The 22,894-nt window shown below is 37.9% G+C and overlaps 1 protein-coding gene across 5 annotated transcripts in view; it reads left to right on the top strand.

The window, feature by feature from the left end:
* Window positions 1-1,081: 1,081 nt before the first annotated feature.
* The window catches only part of FXR1 (FMR1 autosomal homolog 1), a 59,346-nt gene continuing 37,533 nt past the window's right edge, over window positions 1,082-22,894 (top strand). For 2 of the 5 annotated variants that reach the window (XM_032339914.1, XM_032339906.1), the window contains exons 1-3: window positions 1,084-1,291; window positions 19,831-19,883; window positions 21,512-21,605. In XM_032339914.1, coding sequence (XP_032195805.1) covers window positions 1,241-1,291; window positions 19,831-19,883; window positions 21,512-21,605 — 198 coding nt within the window. In that variant the 5' untranslated portion in view covers window positions 1,084-1,240. Of the gene's footprint in view, window positions 1,292-19,830; window positions 19,884-21,511; window positions 21,606-22,894 lie in introns of all 5 variants that reach the window. The other 3 variants (XM_032339924.1, XM_032339933.1, XM_032339896.1) reach the window with 2 other exon arrangements.

Genomic DNA, 22,894 nt, shown 5'->3' with positions numbered 1-22,894 from the left:
ACTCATTGAAGGAATTGTTTGTTTACATTTTCCTCACCATAATCAACATTTTAAAAAGATCATTTTATATATATAGCAAAACAATACTGAACACTGTTGCGGACTGTTTTCCTTCTGAACCTTTGGAGATGTAGATGTGTTGATGAGACGTTATGTACATTATTTTTAGGACCCCGTGTCCTCAGAAGGGCTGGACCCATGGACAATTCTCTGAGTATACGGCGCCAGCAAAGATTTTTTAAAAGAATTTTTCTGTCAAAATGGTGATAAAACATCAACATCAAGGAGACTTAACATTTTTTCCAAAGGCCTTACTTTGGGAAAAGATTTTGGTATTGTTAAAATAGATATTCAAACTATCTCCGACATAATGCTTGGTAGAAAGCCATACAAGATGATTCTGCTTTGATCCTTTTCGTGGAAGTTTACAGGCGTTGCCGAAGGGGAAAACACCAGTGGTGTCCAGCTCAGTACCAAGTTTCCCTGACTACTTCTAACAATGGGTATTAACGCAAACTCTCATGCAAGTTGTAAACCGTCTGAAAAAACTAGCTTCAATACTTAAGCGCCTGACTTTAATCAGTTGAAATGTTAACAGGTGGGGAGAGGGCTCCAGCGAACTGTGTGAGGAGGCGTGGGACTGTGAATTTGAAGAGAAGGCCACCGATTTAAATAAAAAACAGCGAGGTGAAAGAATCTGGGGGACACAGTGTGTACATTTTTAAGCTCCCTCTCCCGCCCAAAGGCTGTGCCAGTGGGCAACTGGAGCCCCCAAACTTGCTCTTCCCTAAGTAACGAAGCTAGTCCGGGGCTGCCAGCGCTTGCCAGTTTAGGGGCAGAATGCCCGAGCGCCGCGGAGAGCCGATGCGTGGGGCAGACGGCCTCCAAGCAGTTCACGCCGGGGCGGCTGGAGGTACCCACCGGCTGGGGCCGGAAAGCTGTGGGTACTGGAGGGCGGGGACGTAGGGGCGGGTAAGCAAAGGTCTGGCGATTGTGTCGGGAGGCGAACGGGGCGTTGGCAGCGGCGGGCGGAGCCCACGACCAGTGATGTAAGGAGTGGAGGGACCCCAGTGGGTGACTCGGGGTTGCACTGTGAGACTCCAGGGGTGTGGGGCGGGGGATCCCAGTCCCCGCCCTGTTTTCCCCGCCCCTCCCCCGCCTCCTTTACGCCCCTCCCCCCTCCTCCCCTCTGGTTGGAAAGTTTCTAGAATCTCTTCCCAGCGGCCTTTGCGGTTCCAACATGGCGGAGCTGACGGTGGAGGTTCGCGGCTCCAACGGGGCTTTCTACAAGGTATTGACCCTGTTGCCGCTTTGTCGGGTGTTCTGGGGGCTAAGGCAGGTTGGGGGGAGGGCTGGTGGTCCCAAAGAATGAGGTTTGGAGTCGAAAAGGGCGGCCAGGCCGAAGCCGGGGCTGCTGGGTTCCTCGCTTCTCCCCCCTCCACCCGCGCGGTTTAACGGTCTCGGGGGCCAGGGCTCCGTTATGTTTTGAAACAACACGTCGGACACCTCTTGCGTTTTCCTACTTATGAACCTTATTTTTGGATGCTAGTGCGGCCCTTGGTGGGCCGGTGAGAAGAAGCCGAGTCGCTGCGGGGCGGCGAGGAGCTCCCTGGGAACAGGCCTGAGCGCCGGGAGGTTGGGGAGTCGTGAAAGGAGGTGGTGGGATTGTGTGGTCACAGCCGCTCCCCCGCCCCTCGGACTGGGCCGAGCGGGAGCGCCTCGGCCCGCTGCTCCGACCCCTCCCCACCCCTTTGCGGCGGGGGGGGGGGTGTGCGTCGCGGAATCTTAAGAATTCACCTTTGTATTAGGGTCTGGGGCTAATAAACTTTAGTGTCTGACTGCGAAGCGGGTTCCGAATTGAGGGTTGAATCGAAAAGAAAACTAGAAAACCTAAGGTGGCGGGTTGAAATATTTTTGCGGCCTGGGAAATTGGGCGGCGCCTTAGCCCCTTTATTACGGAAGAAAAGGCTAGAGTTAAAGGCTTTAAAGTAAGATTGAAAAAATGAAATCGATCAGGGAGACTGCTGGGGAGGTGACTAATTTTTTTATGTTAGTTATTCAGTGTTTTTGGAAAGAATTGTTGCTTTTTGTTTCTTCCCCACGAGGTTTTTTGTTTGTTTGCACCGGGAGATGCATTATTATGGGATGGGGATTGGAAAACAGAAGAGGAATTCGAGAGTAGAGGAATTCAGTCGGGGCTTCCAATGTAAGGGAGGGGGGTGTCACATTACTGAAAATGAAATCCTTTCAGTTTAGTTTTGCCATTGTAACTGTTCCTTGTCCTGATTTTTTCTCCAAAAGTATGTTACAAGATCAATACAAAATCTCCCCAGCTGTGTCTGTCAGTCAGTCTTACTTAAGTAAGCCAGGATCTCAAATGTTTGAGAGTCCTGGCTATTTTTATGAAGGGCCTCTCTTAATACAGGAGTATTGTGTGTACTCAGAATATATTCTCTCTGGGTTTCATTTCAGCCTACCTTTTGTCCCACGGGATTTATTTTATTTGGTGGTCGTAATTTCCTCTTGTTAGTGTTGTTTTCGTTTTGTAGGTTACTGATAAGCTGTATGGATTTGGTTTAACTGTCACGTGGTGATAGCATGGTGGGGAGTCACATTTGGCGTCCAAAAGGATCTCCCTAAGCTTTTTACCAGTTACCTTAGGTGGTCAGCAAAGTAAAAACAGTGACTGCCCGGTGGAAAAGAGGCTTTTTGCTTGACTGGATATAGATTTAATATTTGGTGTCAAAAGATCTAAGTAAAATTTGAGTAGATACTTCATTGACTTTTTATTGAAACCTAGTAGTTGACTTCTCTGAGCCCAGATACAGTTGTGGCACGATGCACAAAGAATGGGCTTGCCATACTTTTGCTGTCGAGGGTAGGTAAGGTTCATCATTTTTGCACACTGCCTCCCGTGGAAAAGTTTCATATTCCCACTGTATGGTGATACAGTTGTGTAATGGCTGTATGCTTTTTTTCCCCCTCCTCTAGGAAATTGAAAAATAAAATTTTTTTGCCTTTAGCTATTTCGTAGCATGTGGATGGTAGAACATTCCTTTTTTAGTCAAGTATTGGTGTTGATCGCTATAGAAAATACTTATTTCTTATTTTTATTTTGTAAGATTATTTAAGGTTATCAGCTTGAAAGTCTTAAGATTGTTTACAGCATTTTTTTGTTTGGCTGTTTTTTTTTTTTTTTTTTTTTTTAAATTTTACTTTGAGAGAGAGAGCGAGCATGAGCCGGGGCAGAGGGAGAGGGAGAAGCAGACAGGGAGGACGGCAGGGGGCTCCATCCTAGGACCCAGGGATCTATCTGAGCTGAAGGAAGACCCTTAACTGACTTGAGTCACCCAGGTGCTCTGGAGTGGGTGTTTGTTTGTTTTCCCTTTTTTTTTTTTTTTTTTGTTATGTTTCGTTTTTTAATCAAATTCACAGTGAATGTCCTTGTTTTGGAACTCTGAAGTATTGGTGATCCTTATCCTTACTCTGCAGATCTGTTTGAGTCTACCTAGACTTTGAGTGGACTAATTTTTACTTCACAAAGAAGGGTATACTTTGGCAAAGGTTGGGAGGGATCCTAGCCACATTGTACTAAAATAATTGCACTTGAAAAAAAAAAAATAATTGCACTTGAACGTTTGGAATTTTATGTCCTACCATAATCCACTTGCACATTGTGGAAACTGGGGCCTTCAGAACTCTGGAAGAGCGAGAATGGTGAGGTGGGAGGAGCCCTGGATTTGTAGTTAGGTAATGATAAACTGAATCCCCATGTATTTATCTGTGCGCGCCTGAGCATATATTTTCTGTAAAATTAAGGGTTTGAGTTCGTTCATATCCCCAATTTTTTAATCCCGTGGAACTGCTTGCTCGCTTGGAAAAGAATTGATTTACTGCACAATTATTTTTAACTACATGGGTTTTTTAGATTAATTTGCATGTGGTAAAATTTACCTTTTCTGGTACATAATTACATGAGCCTTGGTACATGTGTAACAACCCCCAACACGATGGAGAGCAAAGAGTTCCACTGTTCCCCAAATTTCTCTTACCTACCTTTGTAGTCACCTTCTCTTCTCACCCCCAGATCCTAGAGTGTTTTCCTGTCCCCATAGTTTTGCCTTTGCCAGAATGTCGATTCATAGAGTATGCTGAGTGTTTTGAGTCTGGCTTCTTTCATTTAGCATAGCGGCAATTTAATTTTAAGTAAAATCCTCTAATTTAAACAATAATAGTGGTCAGTGAGGGCATTTTGGAAAGAAAAGTTGTCTTTGAATAACAGCTGTTAACATTTTGGTTTATTCTTTCGGTGGTGGTCTTCAGTGTGCAGGTGATTCTGATTTTCCTTCTTTTCTTCCCTTCCCCATATGCAGACACAGCTGTAAATGCTAATCGCAATAGAATTTCAAAATCATGGGTTTAGTAGCCTGTATCATTATGCCTTGAGGCAGTACTCTGTAGACATTTATTAAAGATATTCTGGTGGAACTGAAACTTCTTACAAATTAATTGGAACCAGTGAAAAGCTAAAAGAAGATGTGACCTAAAATTAGGATCGCTCAAAAAAAAATACTATGTTTTCTTTTTTTTTTTTTTTAAACAGTGAATCTGTAGTTTGTTAAGGAGGTAAAAGCTTGATGTGCTTCTCTTCGCTCTTCAGCTTCTAAATCTTTGGGAATTGGGAAGCGATGTTAAGTACTTGATAGGGGATATAATTTTATATAAAAATTTGTTTATAGCCTTTTCTACCTAGAGTGAGGCATCTTAGGGTTTATACTATTGGCCATTGAAAGTGCTTTTATTTAAGAAAGAATTTACATTTTATGGTTGTTAGTGTATTTATAGAGTTGTGTGACCATTACCATAACCTTCCTGTAGAACATTTCAGTTATCCCCCCAAAACCCTCTGCCCATTTGGAGTCATTAAAATGCTTAGCAAATGATATGTATGATACTGACTTTGTAATAGCATTCCAACTTGCATAGCCATGGGCAGAATATAATTTAAGTAGAGGTTGAAAGTAAGTCCCTCAATTTCTGGCTGATACAGAGGAAAGTTTCCATGGCGTTCCAAGGAAATGTGTAATCTCTGAGTTGGCTGAGTGAAATTTCAGGCCTTCTGTAGAAGACAGGATTGCTTTCAGGGGCACCTGGGTGGCTCAGTGGGTTAAAGCCTCTGCCTTTGGCTCAGGTCATGATCCCAGGACCCAGGGATCCCAGGACCCATCGGGCTCTCTGCTCAGCGGGGAGCCTGCTTCCTCCTCTCTCTCTGCCTGCCTCTCTGCCTACTTGTGATCTCTGTCAAATAAATAAAAAAGTTAAAAAAAAAAAAAGACAGGATTACTTTCAGAGCTCTGCAATTTCTTTGACTGACTACAAATTTCAGAGTGCTACAGTATTTCCAAAATTTCCCGTTACTTTGATATTAAAATGAAATTTGTGAATAATTCAATTATGCAGTAGGTTTATTAGTATTAATTAATGATGACCTATAGAATTTTAGTAGAGGAATTTCTTGAGAGTACTGAGTTTTCAAAGTTCATACTGAATATTGATTTCTTTGTGCAGATTAATAATTGAGGAAAAGATAGATGGTGGTTGCTTTAATATTAGGGACACTGTTAAGTTAAAAACACATTTCCACGTATTTTAAAGATAATTCCCAGTTGTACTTTTTTTTTTTTTTTAAAGATTTTTTTCTATCTATCTGACAGAAAGACCACAAGTAGGCAGAGAAGCAGGCAGACCGGGAGAGGGAAGCAGGCTCCCCGCTGAGCAGAGAGCCCAACATGGGGCTCCATCCCAGGACCCTGGGATCATGACCTGAGCCAAAGGCAAAGGCTTAACCCATTGAGCCACCCAGGCCCCCCCAGCTGTACATTTTTTAATTGAAAATTGTTTTTTGGCGAAAGATTTAACTTAATACTGTATGTATGGGGAGTCCACACATGGGAATTCCAAAGATCGCCCTAATCATTCATGTTTTAAAATGTGCTTTTATAAAAACATAAAAGAACTAAGATTTAACTGAAGAAGTCACTTAATTTTTAGAAATTATACTTTTTTTAATCTTATTTTTATATTATAAAGGCAATAGGTAAGTATGAAAAATCTGAAAACAAAAATGAAAAAATTTTTTATCTACCTAGAGAGATATATTGTCAAGGCCTTGGCTTTATGTACTTAAAACATGCTTTCTTCCATATTTTCATGCACTTGTATGTTTCTTGTAACATCACATGTCTGTGTGCATTTTGTAAGATAATAGTTTACTGTGTCTGTTCCTTGTTAGTCTATGAAGCTTATACTAGTATTTTCTGATTTTGTTCTTTCAAAAACTCCATGATATAGGTGTTTTTATTCCCATTTTATATACTAGGAAACTGACAGTAACAAGTAACTTATCCATATATACAGTGGAGCTGAAATGAGATTTAACTCGAGGACTTCTCATTTCCAGTGCCTAATTTAGTATAGCATTAAGGTTCTTCAAAGGAAATCTCAGAGTAGTGGGCATATACCTAAGTACTTTTTCACAAAGACAGGGCAGGGTGCATGGGTGGCTAAGTCTGTTAAGTGCTTTTGGCTCAGTTCATGATATCAGAGTCTTGGGATCCAGCCCCTTTTTTGGTCTCCCTTCTCAGCAGGGAGCCTGCTTCTCCTCCTCCCTCTCTGTTCCTCCTTGCTGCTTATGCTCTCTCTCAAGTAAATAAAATCTTAAAAAAAAAAAAAAGATAAAGCAAACACTTGATAATTCAAGAAGCATGTTCTCTAACACAATGTTAAGGATGTAACACACTAGGTTTTTATTTTTATTTTCGTAAGTTTTATTCATTTATTTTTAGTTATCTCTGCATCCAACATGGGACTCAGACTCTTGACCCTGAGATCAAGACTTGCGTGTTCTTCTGAATGAGCCAGCCTGGTACCCCAAACTAGCGTGCCTTTTGTTTTGTTTTGTTTTAGGATTTTATTCATTTTTTAAAGAGAGAGGTAATGTGAGAGAACACAGGCAGAGATGGGGAGAGGGAGAAACAAGATCCCCATCCCAGGACCCTGGGGTCATGAGTTGAGCCAAAGTCATGAAGTCATTTAATCGGCTTAACCGATTGAGCCACCCATTTTTTTTTTTTTTTAAATAGTCAAAAGGGTGATACGTGTTCCATGAGTGATCCTAATTCTTGAACTAGGGGGTCATAAGACCCTTTTTTTCTTTCATCTGCAGTATTAGGCAGTTTGATTGTTTTTAACAATTTATCTAGTGGTAGTATCTGCTAGGTTCTGTTGCTTAAGGTCCTGTCTAGTTCTAAGAAAACTATTACTTATTGAGCACTCAGGCATGTATTAGACTGTGCAGGTACTTTATATGAATTTATCTCATTTAGTTTTCAGAATCACAGTGAAGGGGAGGTAATGTTAACAGCAATTGAGGAAACTGAGGCCAAGTGAATCTAGATCCATAAAATTAATAGACTGATTCAAGGTTCAGATGGGTTTTTCAGACTTCAGTAAAATATGACTTTTTAAAATACATATATTAAAAAAAAACCCCAAATGCAACATTCTAAAAAACTGAACATTTACTATTGATGGTAATTCCTACAAGTTTGCTGTGCTGCAGTGCATAAGTCAAGAAATTAAGAAAACTGCTAAATATTTAGAAACATTCAACATCAGAAGCTTTAAAATCTTAACTATAGGAGCCCTTCTAAATTTGCAATCTCCATTTTTATTTTTTATTTTTTGAAGATTTACTTATTTTAAGAGGGAGCAAGCTATGCATGAGTGGGAGGGGCAGAGGGAGAAGAGAGAATCTCAAGTGGATTCCTTGCTAAGCTGGATGGGGGGGGGGGGCTAGATCCCAGGATCCTGAGATCATGACCTAAGCTGAAACCAAGAGTCAGATGCATGATGACTGTACCATCCAGGTGTCCCAACAACCTGGGTTTAAAAAATATATATATTTTCTCTAAAAAGAGTCCTGTCAGCCATACAAAAATCTGAACAGTTGTATACTGAAGCTAATACTGAGCTGCACTTCAATACACATTCTTAGCAGAACAATTTTCTAAATATACGTACACATTCCTCACATTACAGGATAGCTGTTCATCTTCCTTACCATTATTATCTTCCTCATCCTTTGAGCCTTTCGGCCTGCCAGGGCCCTTTTTTCCTCCTTCAAAGTGATTTTCTTTTTTAAGTTCAAATGTATGGCTTATGAAGTTATTAATTACATACTATTCCTAATAAGGTGTTAATACAGTTGGAATAAAGAGAACTGATTGGGAGGATTCTTGGAGAAGTGATTTGATCTGTGTCTTCACTTGATAAAAATCTGTTCTTTTCAATGTGGTAGCCACTAGCCACGTGTGAAATGTGCTAGTGTGAATTGAGATGTGCTTTAATTGTAAAACCTATACTGGATTTCAAAGAGTTAGTATGGAAAAAAAGAACGTGAAACAATTTTAAAATGGAATTACCTGTTAAAGTATTTTGAATATGTTGGATTAAACAAAATTATTATTGAATTTAATCTTTTTTTTTCTTATTTGAATATGGCTAGTAGAAATCTTAAAACTAGGTATATGCTTCAGATTATTTTTTTTTTAGAGATTTTATTTATTTATTTATTTGACAGAGAGATCACAAGTAGGCAGAGAGACAGAGAGAGAGAGAGAGAAGCAGGCTGAGCAGGGATCCTGATGCGGGGCTCTAGCCCAAGACCCTGGGATCATGACCTGAGCTGAAGGCAGAGGCTTAACCCACTGAGCCACCCAGGCGCCCCTTCAAATTATAATTTATGCTAGGCATTTATTTATTAACAATGTAATGATTTTGCCTTCTTTTAAATGATTTTATTTATTTTTTTTTGACAGAGAGTGAGAGAGGGGACACCAGCAGGGGGAGTGGGAGAGGGAGAAGCAGGCTGAGCAAGGAGCGCGACTTTGGGCTCAGTCCCAGGATTCTGGGATCATGACCTGAGCCAAAGGCAGACGCTTAAGGATTGAGTCCCCCAGGTGCCCCTAGACATTTTTTAAAAAATGCTATTCTCAGTTCTAGCCTCATATGCTTGCTGTAGAAAGTATTTTGGGAAATACTTGAAATGCTTTTGTGTATGCATATGCATTTTGACCATTTAACAACATAGGTTTAAACTACATGAATCTGCTTATATGTATAAATGTATTTTTGTCAATGATTTTACCATTTTTTCCTGGCTTTACTGGAAGAATACTGTATATATGTGTTGATAGGTTGTTTATGTAATTGGTAATGCTTCTGGTCATCAGTAGGCTATTAGTATTATGTTTTGGGTGGCCCAGATGTTAAATGTGGATTTTTAATTGTGTTGGGGTGGGTACCCCTATCTCCTGTGTTGTTCCAGGGTCATTGTATATGGAACTTTCAAATACTTTTTTTTTTTAAGATTTTATTTTTTTATTTGACAGATCACAAGTAGGCAGAGAGGCAGGCAGAGAAGAAGGGAAGCAGGCTCCCTGCTGAGCAGAGAGCCTGATGCGATGTGGGGCTCAATCCCAGGCCCCTGAGATCATGACCAGAGCCGAAGGCAGAGGGTTTAACCCACAAGGCACCCAAGCGCCCCTTTTTCAAATATTCTTATGATGAGGCACCTCTGGGTAATCTTGCCACGTAGTATTGCGTATTTAAAGGCTTTAGAATATTATCTGGCAGATGTTTATTAGTAGTAAGAGACTTTGATCTGTTAAATTTTCTAATATCAAGTCTTCATAAAGCAGAACAAAATGAATACAAAGGATTGCTTTGTTGATTCAAATATATATATTATACATACAACTTTATAGTTTGTCTTATATTAAAAGATGCTGATAGCAGTGGCAAAACTGAGACAGCATTGAATCTTAGTTAAATATCAGTTGTTTTAACTTGTTTCCTTTACTTTAGCCTCAGCATTTTTTGCCAAGCTTTTTGGGGAGAATGAGTAGAGGTCCCTTCCAGTATTAACTGATGAAGTTATTTTTGGCAGATGAACATGGCATGCATGCCCTGTTGATTTCTTCAGGATCAAGACTCTCAGGCTTTCTGTATCTCTGCATTTCTTACAGGGCTTATTAATCAATAGTAAAACTTTTCTTTCCATTTTGTAACTTTTGCTTTTATATGAAAGTTTTCAGATTATAGGATGTTTTTCAAGTCTTAAATTTTCCAGTGGCTTGTTATGTGTCTTTAGTGTATAGTAGGGCTTCTGTACATGTTCGTTGAATGAACAGATGAATCTCTCATTCTTGGCTTTGGGACACACTGATTTGTTTTTAATTTTAGGTAATATAATGGCGTACATTCAAAATTAACTTCATTTTTGATTCTAATTTACGCAGTTGAAAAATTCTTTTTAGCTATTAATATATGGACCGTGTCGAGTTTTGGTGTTGTCACAGAACTTTACAGATACATAGAACTATGGGTAACTTCAGCCCTTTGCAGCTGGAAAGTTATAATAGTTTCAGGTGGCTATGTGGAACCATTACGTAATTCCATTTCAAGAACTGCTGGATATGTGAAATTAACAAGCCAAGAACATTGATGTACAAGTGTTAGTAGGTACTTATGCATTCTTATGAAATCTTCATATCTTCATTGTCATTTTTTAAAGCTCAGAATAGTTAAATGTTCAATATTAGTGAATGCTGAAGGTTGACTTGGAATTTTTTCCCATGTTAGAACTTACTCCATAATGCAGTAACTTTTCTAACGTAATCAGTAAATTTCTGGACTTGACTTGGAGAACATTTGTCCATTGATTTGAAATGACTTCCACTTGTAGATTGATTTGTGTAGGTCTTCAAAAAAAGTACTGCTTGAAGTTAAGAAATTTGATTGTAGTATTAGTCTTAAATATTTGTGCTTGTTACTGGAATCAAATTTCAATTCAAATCTTGTAGGTGTTATAGGCATCAAACAAACCAGTTTGTTAATTAGAATGTAGATTTGAGATCCCTAGAGATGGAAAAATTAAAAAAGATAACAAAGTGGTGCTGTATATGTGTGGTTCTGGTTGACAGACTGCTTTAGGATATATCTCAGTTCTTTTAAAGAATATGCATACGTAGGCACATGTGTAATTTAACATGTAGGCATTAAGTATTCATGAAGTTGCTTTGTTGTAAAGTTTTTCCCTTTTTTTCCTTGTTCCCCTTTGCCACGTACTCTTCTCTCATTCCCACTCCATTTCAGATAGGGTTTATAGCCAGGTATATACCCTAATAGATTTTTCTCTGCATTCAATTGTATGGTACATAGGTACATATTCATATACACATGAAGGTTTTTTTCCATCAGTGCTCTATAAAATAGGATTGTGTTTTTGGCTGTTTCCCCTTGAAGTGTAATTTATTTATATTTTTTAAATTAAACTTTTTAAGATTTTAATTTACTTATTTGAGAGCGTGCATACGCAGGAGCAAGGTGTTGGTGGTGGGCAGGTGCAGTGGGAGAGGGAGAAGCAGAAGCAGACTCCCTGCTGAGCAGGGAGCCGGATATAGGGCTCAATCCCAGGACCCTGGGATCATGACCTGAGCTGAAGGCAGGTGCTTAACCTACTGAGCTACCCAGGTGCCCCGTAATTTAGTTTTAAATGGTTACATAATTCATGGCCAGAGTTATGCTATCCAGCCATTGGCAAGAGTTATGCTATCCAGCCATTCCCCAGTTCATAGACACTCACTTTGTTTTCAGTTTTTTGCCATTCCACATACCTGTTTCCATTGGAGAGGTTTCAAAGAATGGGAAGCTTGGTGTAAGGGAACTTTTCTTTTTTAGCTTTAATGAATGTTAACATTACTTCCCAAAAGGCTTAACCCTTCCTGTTTTCTCTGTCAATAAATATAAAAGCTGTTCTGTACATCTTTGCCAGAAAATGGGTTCTGTAATCTGTAATTTTGGCTGTTCGGTTGGATATAAATGGTTTTCTCAGTGGAACTTTCATTTGCAGATTTTAGATTCCCTCTTGTGAATTTTAATGTTTGGTGGGCATTTTGATTTGCTTTTCCATAAATTGTTTGCCTGTTTTCCTATTGAATGTCTTTTGTCACTTTTTGAGACCTCTTAGGACTCATTTGAGTGCCCCTTCTCATTTAATACCTGTTGACTTTTTGGTATCTCTGGTCATAGAGAAGTTTTATTTTTTACATAGTGAACTGTTTTTATTTTCTGTCAGGGCTCCAGGGTTTCCAGTCCTGGTTAAATGCAGCATGTGTCATCTTTATACATAGAATTTCTTAAATTTTCTTGTGTTTTTATTTATTTTATCTTCACTATACGAATTATTTTTTAATATTTAGGCAAATTTGCTACTAATGTGTATTTTTAAAAAAATCTGTTTTCGGGTTTTTTTGTTTTGTTTTTTGCACGTGAGGGAATTAGGAGGAGGATGCCCAGCATCCAGGAAAGCTCAGTCTCATTCAGGGTTGATACAGCCTCCTGAGAATTGCTCCAGAAAGTCTCTGGAGTGCTCCGGAAAGAATGTAGAGACTCCTTGAAGGAGGACATTGGGACTTGCTTTGTGGCAAGAATACAGCCAGCTAGGAGTTTTATTATCCTTACCTTAACTGCCTTTAGCCCTCTTGTTTTACCTATCACATAGTAAGTAGTGGATCTGAGACCCAATCTTAACAGTGAAACTATTGTACCATAGTGAGATTTTTTTTTCCCCTTCCCTAATGAGTTCTTAATGTATCTGTTACTTGAATACACAGTCCAGGAACATAACATAAAATGTTTAATTGTAAATTATTTACATTGCTTGATATAAGAGCACCAGGAAGAAAATTTCTCATGGTATTTTTGGGGAGAGGAGTAGCTTTAAGTACTTTTGGCACTTGAGTGTCTTGGTATACATTAGTTTAAGAAGCTTTGATTCCTTTTGCAAATTGAGACATGTACAAAATTACTTGGACAATGACAATCATCTGTGCTAGGAACCTCTAAATTTCTTAGCATAATAGGGTGTCTCATTCAAATTATCACACAGAAGCATTATTTCCTCAATTCTTGTAAGTATAGTTCATTTAGCTAGTACCATTCTAGATCATGGAAGAGAAGTTAGTTCGTTACCCATCGTGAATGCCTTAGTGATTGGGCAGTATTCTCTTAGAAGCCTGGTTAAAATATACTGTGCTGTATTCAGTTTTATTTTATTTTTACTCTTGTCAAGTGGATCGTAACCTGTAGAGTGCAAAGCAGGACAAAAGACGATTCTGATTTTTGACATGTTTGATTTGAGGTATGAAAGTGAGCCAATGACAGAGGTGTCTCTACAGTTTAAATTGCGGTTTAGAGTCTAAGGAATAGGTTAGTTTTCTATACAGATTTGGGAAGTTAGTGGAAGATCTTGTATAATTTCATCTAAAGTGGTATTAGTTCTGAGAGACACTAAGAAGTGTCGTCAGTTAATCTGAGTGGTATTTCATACTTATCAAAAGATACCGTTATTTTTAAGATCTTCTAAGTAATCTTACAGTCAGCTGGGCTCCGAAGTACAACCCTGAGATAAGAGCCGCATGCTCCACCAACTGAGCCATCCATCCAGGATTCCCTGAAAGATGTCTTATAAATGCTTGCATGAATAAAATGAAAGATATAAACAAGATAAATTGGAGAAAACATCTTCACATTCAGGTGATAGTGTTTCTTCTTACAGTATATTCCTCAGTGTCATGGAGAGCATTGATATTGTAAGCATACTTTAAGAGAGCTATTATCTCCAGGATTTTCTTGCAAGAATTTTCATCCATTCTGCAAGTTTTGGTGCTGGTGCTTTCTTGATTTTATCAGAAGGTGTCAACAGAACAACCTTCTGGTAAGAAACCTTAATCCTTCCTAAAATTGGCCTTCATTGGTTTGCTGAATGAAGTGTCAGGAGGTTGCAGTCAAGTGCTACAGAAAATTGCAAGCAAACCAAGTTTGAACAGGCTTGAACAGTGACATTTATACCCTGATTGCTATGTGGTTATCTGGTGTTCTCTAAGATTTGCTATCAGTTTGTAAGAAGTATCTTGATTTCAGGAATGCTAAATTACTAGATTTAGTATCTAACAAATTGGGCTGGGAAGGTAGGCTGGGGCCAAAGGATGAAATCAGTAAATAAAATGGATACTTGATCAAAGGATAACAAGTGATAATGAGATCTCCAGTGGCAGTTCTTGGGAGGAGGAAGGAGGGGTGCATGGAAGGACCTGAGGTGAATTTTGCATAAATTATGCTAGTAACTTTTCTTTTCTCTTGGGTGGTTTTCCTTCCTCCCTCCCCTCCTTCCTTCCTTCCTGTCTTTCTTTTTAAAGATAGATTTATTTATTTATTTATTTGAGAGTAAGAGAGCGCATGAGTGAAAGAAGGTGGTCAGAGGGAGAAGCAGACTCCCCACGGAGCTGGGAGCCCGTTGTGGGACTTGATCCCAGGACTTCAGGATCATGACCTGGTTAAGCAGTTGCTTAACCAACTGTGCCACCCAGGTGCCCTTTGGGTTTTCATAATAATTTTTATTCACAACGGTAATTGATACAGCTGGGGAAAACAGAGAGGTAGCCCATTTAGAGGAAACAGAGTTTAACAAACTGAGCCCAGTGTCTTTATGTAGAATTTATTTTAGTCCGCATATTTTTAGAAATACAGTATTTTTGTCAAGTTTGGTTCAGTAATTAAGTCATCAAATGAAATTTTAAAATTTCATGAAAGTTTTAGAAAGACTTCAGAGAGAAAAACTTTGATAGAAATATTAAAGGTAGAGTGAATCTTATATAAGAATATTTTGAAAGAGGAGTGCTGTGTGAGAACTTTTTACCTTTTGCTTATGAGAATAAGTGTGAACTAGAGATTTTTTTTTTTCTTTTTTTTTTTTTAAAGATTTATTTATTTATTTGACAGAGAGAGATTACAAGTAGGCAGAGAGGCAGGCAGAGAGAGAGAGGAGGAAGCAGGCTCCCTGCTGAGCAAAGAGCCCGATGCGGGACTCGATCCCAGGACCCTGAGATCATGACCTGAGCCGAAGGCAGCGGCTTAACCCACCGAGCCACCCAGGCGCCCTGAACTAGAGATTTTTGATGGATCCTTTTGCTTTTACTACTTGAGACTGGCGTCTCAGTAAACTCTACTGAGAAGAATTTTGAGGTGGCTCAGTAGGTTAAGCATCTGCTTTGGACTCAGGTCATGATGCCATGGACCTAGGTTGGAGTCCGCCTCAGGCTTCCTGCTTCACAGGGAGTTTCCTTCTTCCTGTCCCCTTCCCTCTCTCCCTCTCCAAAGAAATAATATCTTTGGGGAAAAAAAAAAAGAATTTTCAGGCCCTAAATCTTAGGTTTTGGATCTGGGTTTCCAGTCTAAAACCTTAGTTTAAATCAAGGATTCAAGTTGTCTGGTGTCTGGGTGGTGTGCTGAGTATTAAGGTGTTTGAGTTTGTTTTCCTTTTGATAAGGAATGTAAATTTTGTGATGTAATGAGTTGCGATTACTAGTGGGTTTTTGAGAAATTTAAAGAAATGGCTGGATTTATTTGAAAGGACAGTTACCTTGCAGTCAAAGGAATTTTTCTGGACTAAGGTGTGTTCTTAGTGATTTAGTGGTAAAGTTCTCTTAAAGGATTCATGCATCTTCTTGGATTTGTAAATCACAGTTCAAAGCAAGGGCTTTGATAAATTGGTTTTAAACACTAAAATTTTGTTTTATTTTGAGCATCTTTTGGGTAATATCTTGCCTTTCCAGTCGTGAAGTGTATATTGAGCACTCCCCCCCCCCCCAAGAACTTTGTTTTAAAAAGGGGTTTTAGGAAAGATGCTTTTATTTCTTCAAATTAGTATTGCTACTAAAATTAGCCTTTTGGAATTTAAAAGTACAAATCAGGAAAAGCACTTTATCATCTGATTGAAAAAGAGTTACTGAGAAGAGCTCCAGAGAGATGAGTGTTTAAATTCAGCATTTATAGTCTCCTAGGTGGTGAATTTGGGGGTTATGTAGATACATGTGGTTTTAGCTTTCCTTTCACTAAAATGAGAGCTCTGGAAGGTCTGTAAATGAATTTTTTTTAAATTTTTTTAAATTTTTTAAAGTAAGCCTTATGCCCAATGTGGGGCTTGAACTCACAGTCCTGAGGTTCAAGAATCCCATGCTCTACTGATTGAACCAGCCATGTGCCCCATAGAAATTTTATTTTTAGAATCTGGTAACTTTCCTGTAGACCGGGTCCCTGGTTATTGTCCTTATTTATTGCTATATTTATAATCTTGGTCTTTCAATTCCTGAAATAATTCATACCATGTTTCTTTCTGCTTAACCAATAGGATTTTTTCCTTCTAAAACTGCCCTCATCAAGGGCGCCTGGGTGGCTCAGTGGGTTAAGCCGCTGCCTTCGGCTCAGGTCATGATCTCAGGGTCCTGGGATCGAATCCCGCGTCGGGCTCTGCTCAGCAGGGAGCCTGCTTCCTCCTCTCTCTCTCTGCCTGCCTCTCTGCCTACTTGTGATCTCTCTCTGTCAAATAAATAAATAAAATCTTTAAAAAAAAAAACTGCCCTCATCAAGCTGAAAACCTGTTTCTCAGCTGTAGTGTTCTCTGTCATCAAAAAACCACCACCAACAACAAAAGAACACAACTTGCTACCTTGAGTTATTAAGTTAAAGTAAACTGTTTTTAAGGCTGTATTTTGAAAAAAATCAGTTTTTCAAATAGTACTTACTCAGCTTAGGGATTTTTGCTGTTCTCTTTATTTCATCCCTTACCTTCATTTCACACAGTTTGTGACATTCCTAGGTTTTTAGTATGTAACGTTCTGTTTGTTGCTTTGTTATGGACAACATTCTAAAGATATTTTGATCACATTTTTGATGTGTTATACTGCCTGTTTCTTATTGATGATACTTTGTAGTTAAGAATTTCACATATAAACATACAAAGGACCATCTTATAATGATGTTTTGGAATTTGCATGTTTGCATATATGTGGGAAGAGGAAAAAGAAATGTAAAAGATTTTGTTCTGAGAAATACAGGTCCTGGGCAAGATGAATGGTGACTGTGAAGAGACAGAATCCCCAAAGGTTGGATTAGAACACAAGGAGGTACAGAAGTTGTGGGGACATAACATCATAAGGCCCTGCTACTGTCTTGTGCAGACAAATATGACCATTGTTATTTCCTGTCCCCTGACTCAAAAGATTTTGGCAGTGCCTTACCCTGCTCTTTTTGGGCTTGAGTGTATAGGGACCTAGTATCATCATTTTGGTGACTTCCGAGCATACAGAAATAACCATGAGAAGTGATACCTGAGTCCTGCGTCAGATGGACACAATTTCATAGAGATCTGGCCATTAGAAGCACATTATCCCTAGAATCTAGGGTTTGGGGATTAGAGCATTTTTGCTAAGAGTTCATTCCTAATCTATTTAATCTTACGCTTGAAGGATATTAGTAATTTGAGTATGTGTCTGGAGTTGTATTTTTTCTTAAAGTTTTTGGAAAATGTGCACCCAAACAAAGCTGATGGTGGTGGTGGAAGTAAAGTGGGGATGGGTTGGAAAGAGTTGAATAAATGTTGACATTTAGGTAGAAAAACAGGTTTCTGTTATAATGAAGAATGTAGAATTTCCCAGTGGCTTAGAGCTCTGACTTGAAGAAACTCATTTTGTAAATAATACAGAAATGGCAAAGATTTCTTGGTGAAACATTCTAGACTCTGAAAGTTGTTTGTGAAGGAGTAGAAAATTTTAATGAAAGCTGAAGAGGACTAACCTCTGATGGTAAGGTATGTTTTACTTCATATTCATGAACTTGGAAATTCTGTTTCTGAAATATTCCTTACAAATGTTAAGGGTATTAATAGAGAGAGATTTGTTGGTAGCATAACTGTTAAAGTGCTGATCAAAATCATTGCAGAAAGTGGTTGTGGTTGAACCTACTAGGAATAGAGAAATTCGTCAGGCTCTCATTATTATAACATGGTCAGATAATCAGAACTGGAATAGCAGCTCTTAATTTTTACCTTTGGGGAAGAAAGAGGAATAAAAATTGTCTCTGAAATTGCATGCAGGAACTGCTGTAGCACTATTGGAAGGATTGTATCCCGTGTTTAGCCTCACATGAGGATATTTGCATTGAAATGTCCCATAGCATACAACTAAAGCCAGGTGATAGACGTTTGAAGCTGGAGTGAGATCAGGGCCAAATACAAAATCATGCAATTGAGTAGCAAATGTGAGAAGAATGCAGTGACTTTAGTTTTATTAGTTACCTACGTTTTGTGATTGGTGAGTCTATATTATGAAGGAAAATGATTTTATATTTAGCCACATCTATTACCCTCTCCTTTTCAAGAGTTTCTATCTTTAAATTTTCTGGGTAGTAGTAGTGATCTGTTTACTTTTCAGCTCTTTTCACTGTGCATTTGTTTAAGTTTTTGGTTTGCTGTTTGCTTAGAATAATGTCTGACATAGAATAAGTATTTCAATATTAATAATTGTTGCTTTGTTTTTTAAATTACTGATATTTCTGTTTTCTGAATTTCTGAAATTTTGTTGCAGTTTTTTCTTTACTCTTTATTGTCATTATTGTTGGTTTATCAAAGTTCCTTTAGTATTACTAAATTGACTTTTGGACAGGAAGATGAGGTAAACTGGAAGTGTTCATCCCTGCCTTGTTTTAACCAGGTACTGCAAGTGTGTTTATTTAGCTAGTTCTTAGTGATATTATGGAGTCTCGTGTGATAAAGATGTCTTGGAAAATTATTTACTGTGAATACCTTGTGGCTCAAAGTATGTAGGATTTGACTAAGGTTGTCTTCTTGACAGTAATATAAAGGGTCACTTAATGTCAGCTGTAATCATACAGGTGCTACATGGACTGCACTCCCAAGGTTACACAGTGGTAGAGCAGGTATTTGAAGTTACTCTACACCCAAGTCCTTCGCTCTTTTCTTGAATGTCAGATCTTAACAGCTTGTTTCAGCTGTATCAAATGAAGATAGATTAAAAATACTGGTTTCAAAATTAATTTTACGAATATAAAATGATCACTGATTTTTATTACAAATCTTTACATTCATTCCAAAATGGCTTTGAGGCAGTGTACTTATTGTAGTTTTTTTGTTTTGTTTTGTTTTTTGTTTTTAAGTGAAGGTGGAAGGGAACTTGGTAGGAAAAATAAAATTAAATTAATGGAAGTTTAGTATTCAAAATGTAATAATGCTTTTTACTAATGGCGGAGTGTAGTATTTATATTTGTAATTTTACCAAGTAGTATGGTGAACATTAAATCTCACAATTTTCGTAATTCCATAAGGTATGATGCTGTAATGAACCATTAAGTTAAAATTATGCCCCAAAATGTGTAAATGCTAGAACTTGGGATATGAACCTTGGCAGCCTGATTGTAAGAGCATGAACTCCTAGTCACAGTACTAAAGACAGCCTTGCTCACTTTGAGTATAGACTAATACCTATGATGTTTCAGGGACGTACATTGATTTTTTTTCCCAATTCCAGGGTAGGTGACACTATGTAGAAACAGATTTAAAGAGGCTAAGTAACTTCTGAGGATTTGTAGCTCATTATGACGGAGATGGAAATCAAACCCACATCTGCCTAATTCCAAGCTTTGGGTTCTTTTCAGTGTTCCATGTTTGTATGTGTAATATAGGCTTTTGCAATTAATGTAACTTTTTTTAAATGCTCTGTCTAAAGTGGGGCTTGAACTTACAACCTTGGGATCAAAAGTTGCATGTTCTACTGACCAGGCCAATGAGGTACCCCTAATGTAATGTTTAACTGGATATTGACATGCTTTTGATAATGTTTTTGTTTTTTGCAGGGATTTATCAAAGATGTTCATGAAGACTCCCTCACAGTTGTTTTTGAGAACAAGTAAGTCATTTTTTGACTTATGTAAGATCTCAATAGAGATCTTAAAGATTGGTTGTGCTAAATTCGTGTTTGCTTCTGGGTGTTCTGATTGCCAGTGGAAAATGATTTTGCTTTTGGGTAGGAGTCTTCGGTGGTTTGATCATCTTAGAAGTTCAGGTAGTTTTAGTTTTGATAACTTCACCTCTTTTTCTTCCCACAGTATACTTGTTACTTTTTGCATGACTTTTTTTTTGTAAAAACATAATGTGAACATGAATTAGTATTTTTTTGCAAAAATCAGATGGCACAAATGGGATTATAGTATGCATAATTCTTAAAATCCCAGAATGTTGAAATGATGTTGTTGAAGGCTTTCCAAATGGCTGCTGGTTTGTATTGGACTGCCTTTAATTTAAACTTGATATTAATTAGGAGTATCAGTTTTATAGTTGTATGTGAAGTTGGGCACCCTGGTGGCTCATTTGCTTAAGCTCTTTCGGTTAAGCGGCTGCTTTTGGCTCAGATCATGACCCTGGAGTCCTGGGTTTGAGTCCACATTGTGGGGTGTCCCTACTCAGCGGGGATCCTGCCCATTCCCCTGCTCCTAATCCTCTCTTCCCAAGTAAATGTGAAAGTATGTTGGGCTTGGTTCGGAAGAGTTGTAAAGGAGCACTGTATAATTGAAGGTCAAAAGATGTCTTCAACTTTAGCTTTCAGACTGATTCTGGAATGGCCTGAAGAGAGATCTGCCCAGCAGCTTTGCATGTAGAAACATATGTTGGGGTGATTCCTGTCTTTGCGCAGCTGCCATTTAGATAGTAATGGTGAAAAGAAAGTACTCAGAAGTCTTGTTTCCTGATGTTTTGCATAGCATCTTCAGTTGGAAGCCATAGGAATTTATTTGATATTTTATGTACTAGTGTACTTCCCAGGCATATGAATATTATTAGAATAGGGAGGAATTTTTAATTTTATCAATCCAGTTTATACAGTATGACACGAAAAATGTTAGTTAAGCAGTAGTGAAGTTTGTTTTAATTTGGTCATATTTGCTATAAAGATAGAAGTCAGCTTTTCCCAAGTTTTGATATTAACATGTATATTCATTGCAGAAAATGTAAATTCTGTGTAAGAAAATTAAGTCTTGAAATTCAGTTATGTAAAATAGCAGTAATTTTCTGCATTTCTGTGAACATGTGCACATGAATTATGAAGTTAATATTCTATAAGCTCTGAAATTCTGTTCCTTTGAGAAGTCATATACTTGTAAGATTGTTTGAAGTAAGTTGGTTGCACTATTTATTGACAATGTAGATGTGACATCATTTCAAGTCTGATTGATTACTATGAACTTAGCCTATTTCATTTTTAGAAAACTGTATGTACTGTTACTTTAGGATGAGTAATTTGGACAGTTACACATAATTAGTATTTATGATGATAATTTATGAACTTCATCAAGAGTCATGCAAAAATTTTAACAGACTAATTACTTGGAAGAATGTAATATGAATGAAGCTTGCTTTTCATTAGGGAAAGCTAAATGATTAATTCAGATATACACCACTAAGTGTAGTCTACAGCTTAAGTATTAGGGGCTTTTCGAATAATCTGTTTCAAAATTGTTAATTCCTTTCCTGATGTTTCAGCTGGCAGCCAGAACGCCAGGTTCCATTTAATGAAGTTAGATTACCACCACCACCTGACATAAAAAAAGAAATCAGTGAAGGAGATGAAGTAGAGGTATGTATTTTAAGGTTTTTTGTGTGTGTGACTTTGTTTTAAATAAATACACTTTTAGGAAAATCTGTTTAGCTGATAGTTTCGCTGGTCTTTCTGTTGTTAATTGGCTGTGTAATATATATATATATATATAGCAGGGCTTGAGTTTTGGAGTCAGTTGGGATTCATGTCTTAGCTTTAACATTTTTAGCTTTGTGTCCTTGCTCAAGTTTCTTTACCATGAAAATAATAATTTTGGAGTTAAGAATGATAGTGTATTTGAATTGGTTTGTATAGAATATGGCACAGAGAGCTGTGTGGTGTTGGTTGCTGTTTTCCTTCTTGCTAATTACTTTAAAACTTTTCTTGTACTTTTTCTCTTAGTATCTTTATAATATATTAATAGTCCTTTATTGTGATCATTAATATAGTTGATACATAAAAATGTGAAATATTTTAATACACATACTGCCTTGTTGAATACTTTAGAAATGTCCAGAAGATTTTAAAAGTACAGAAAAACAAAAAGGACTAAATAGGAATTACATGAGAAGAAAAAAACCACTATTCACTGTATTTGTCAGTCACAGGCTGTCCCCTATTTTTAAAAATAAAAGTGGGATCATATAGTGCTACTTCTTTGTACGTTGCTTTTTTCACACTAGTGGAGTTTGAATGTCTATTTTCAATATGTTAATGTTGTTAAATATGCCTGATGTTATATGAAATGAAACATGGAAGTAATTGTCAAATAGAGGTGTTGTGAGTCTGTTGGAAATAGGAAACTTGTGATTTTCAAGAAATTGATGTAATTCCTTCGAGGTGCTCTAATATGCTAAATATGTTTTTCTAGTTTATGTAGGGTCAGGTTGGGGGCATCTGGAGGTACAGGAACACTTAAACAGATGAAATAATCTGTCTTAAATGTTTTTATAAGCACTTAGCAGTATGTATTCTGTGCCAGACAGTGTTCTGAGTCTTGGCATATGAACTCATTTAGGTATGTTTTTTACTTTTTGTAAATTCTATTGGTAAATTTTGAGTTCCTATTAATCGTAGATGTTAATGTGCTAGGAACCCAAAGAATGGTGGCACTTTTAATTCCTGGTAGCCTAAATTCCTTTCCATTCTGAAATTTGGCCTAGATTTTAATTACTTGCTCTAAATTCACTAGGAACCCTTTTGCTTTTGCTAAATCAATTTTGTTATGACTTAATTGTACTTTCTCTTTTATAGTTCATATCCACCAAAAGTGGAAACTAAGGACTTCTTTCTAAGGAGTCTTGTAACTGTAGTCTGGGTGTGATGTG

The sequence above is a fragment of the Mustela erminea genome, chromosome 1 (assembly GCF_009829155.1).
Source record: "Mustela erminea isolate mMusErm1 chromosome 1, mMusErm1.Pri, whole genome shotgun sequence".
Taxonomy (NCBI): Eukaryota; Metazoa; Chordata; class Mammalia; order Carnivora; family Mustelidae; genus Mustela; species Mustela erminea.
This window is presented reverse-complemented; position numbering and strand designations above follow the sequence as displayed.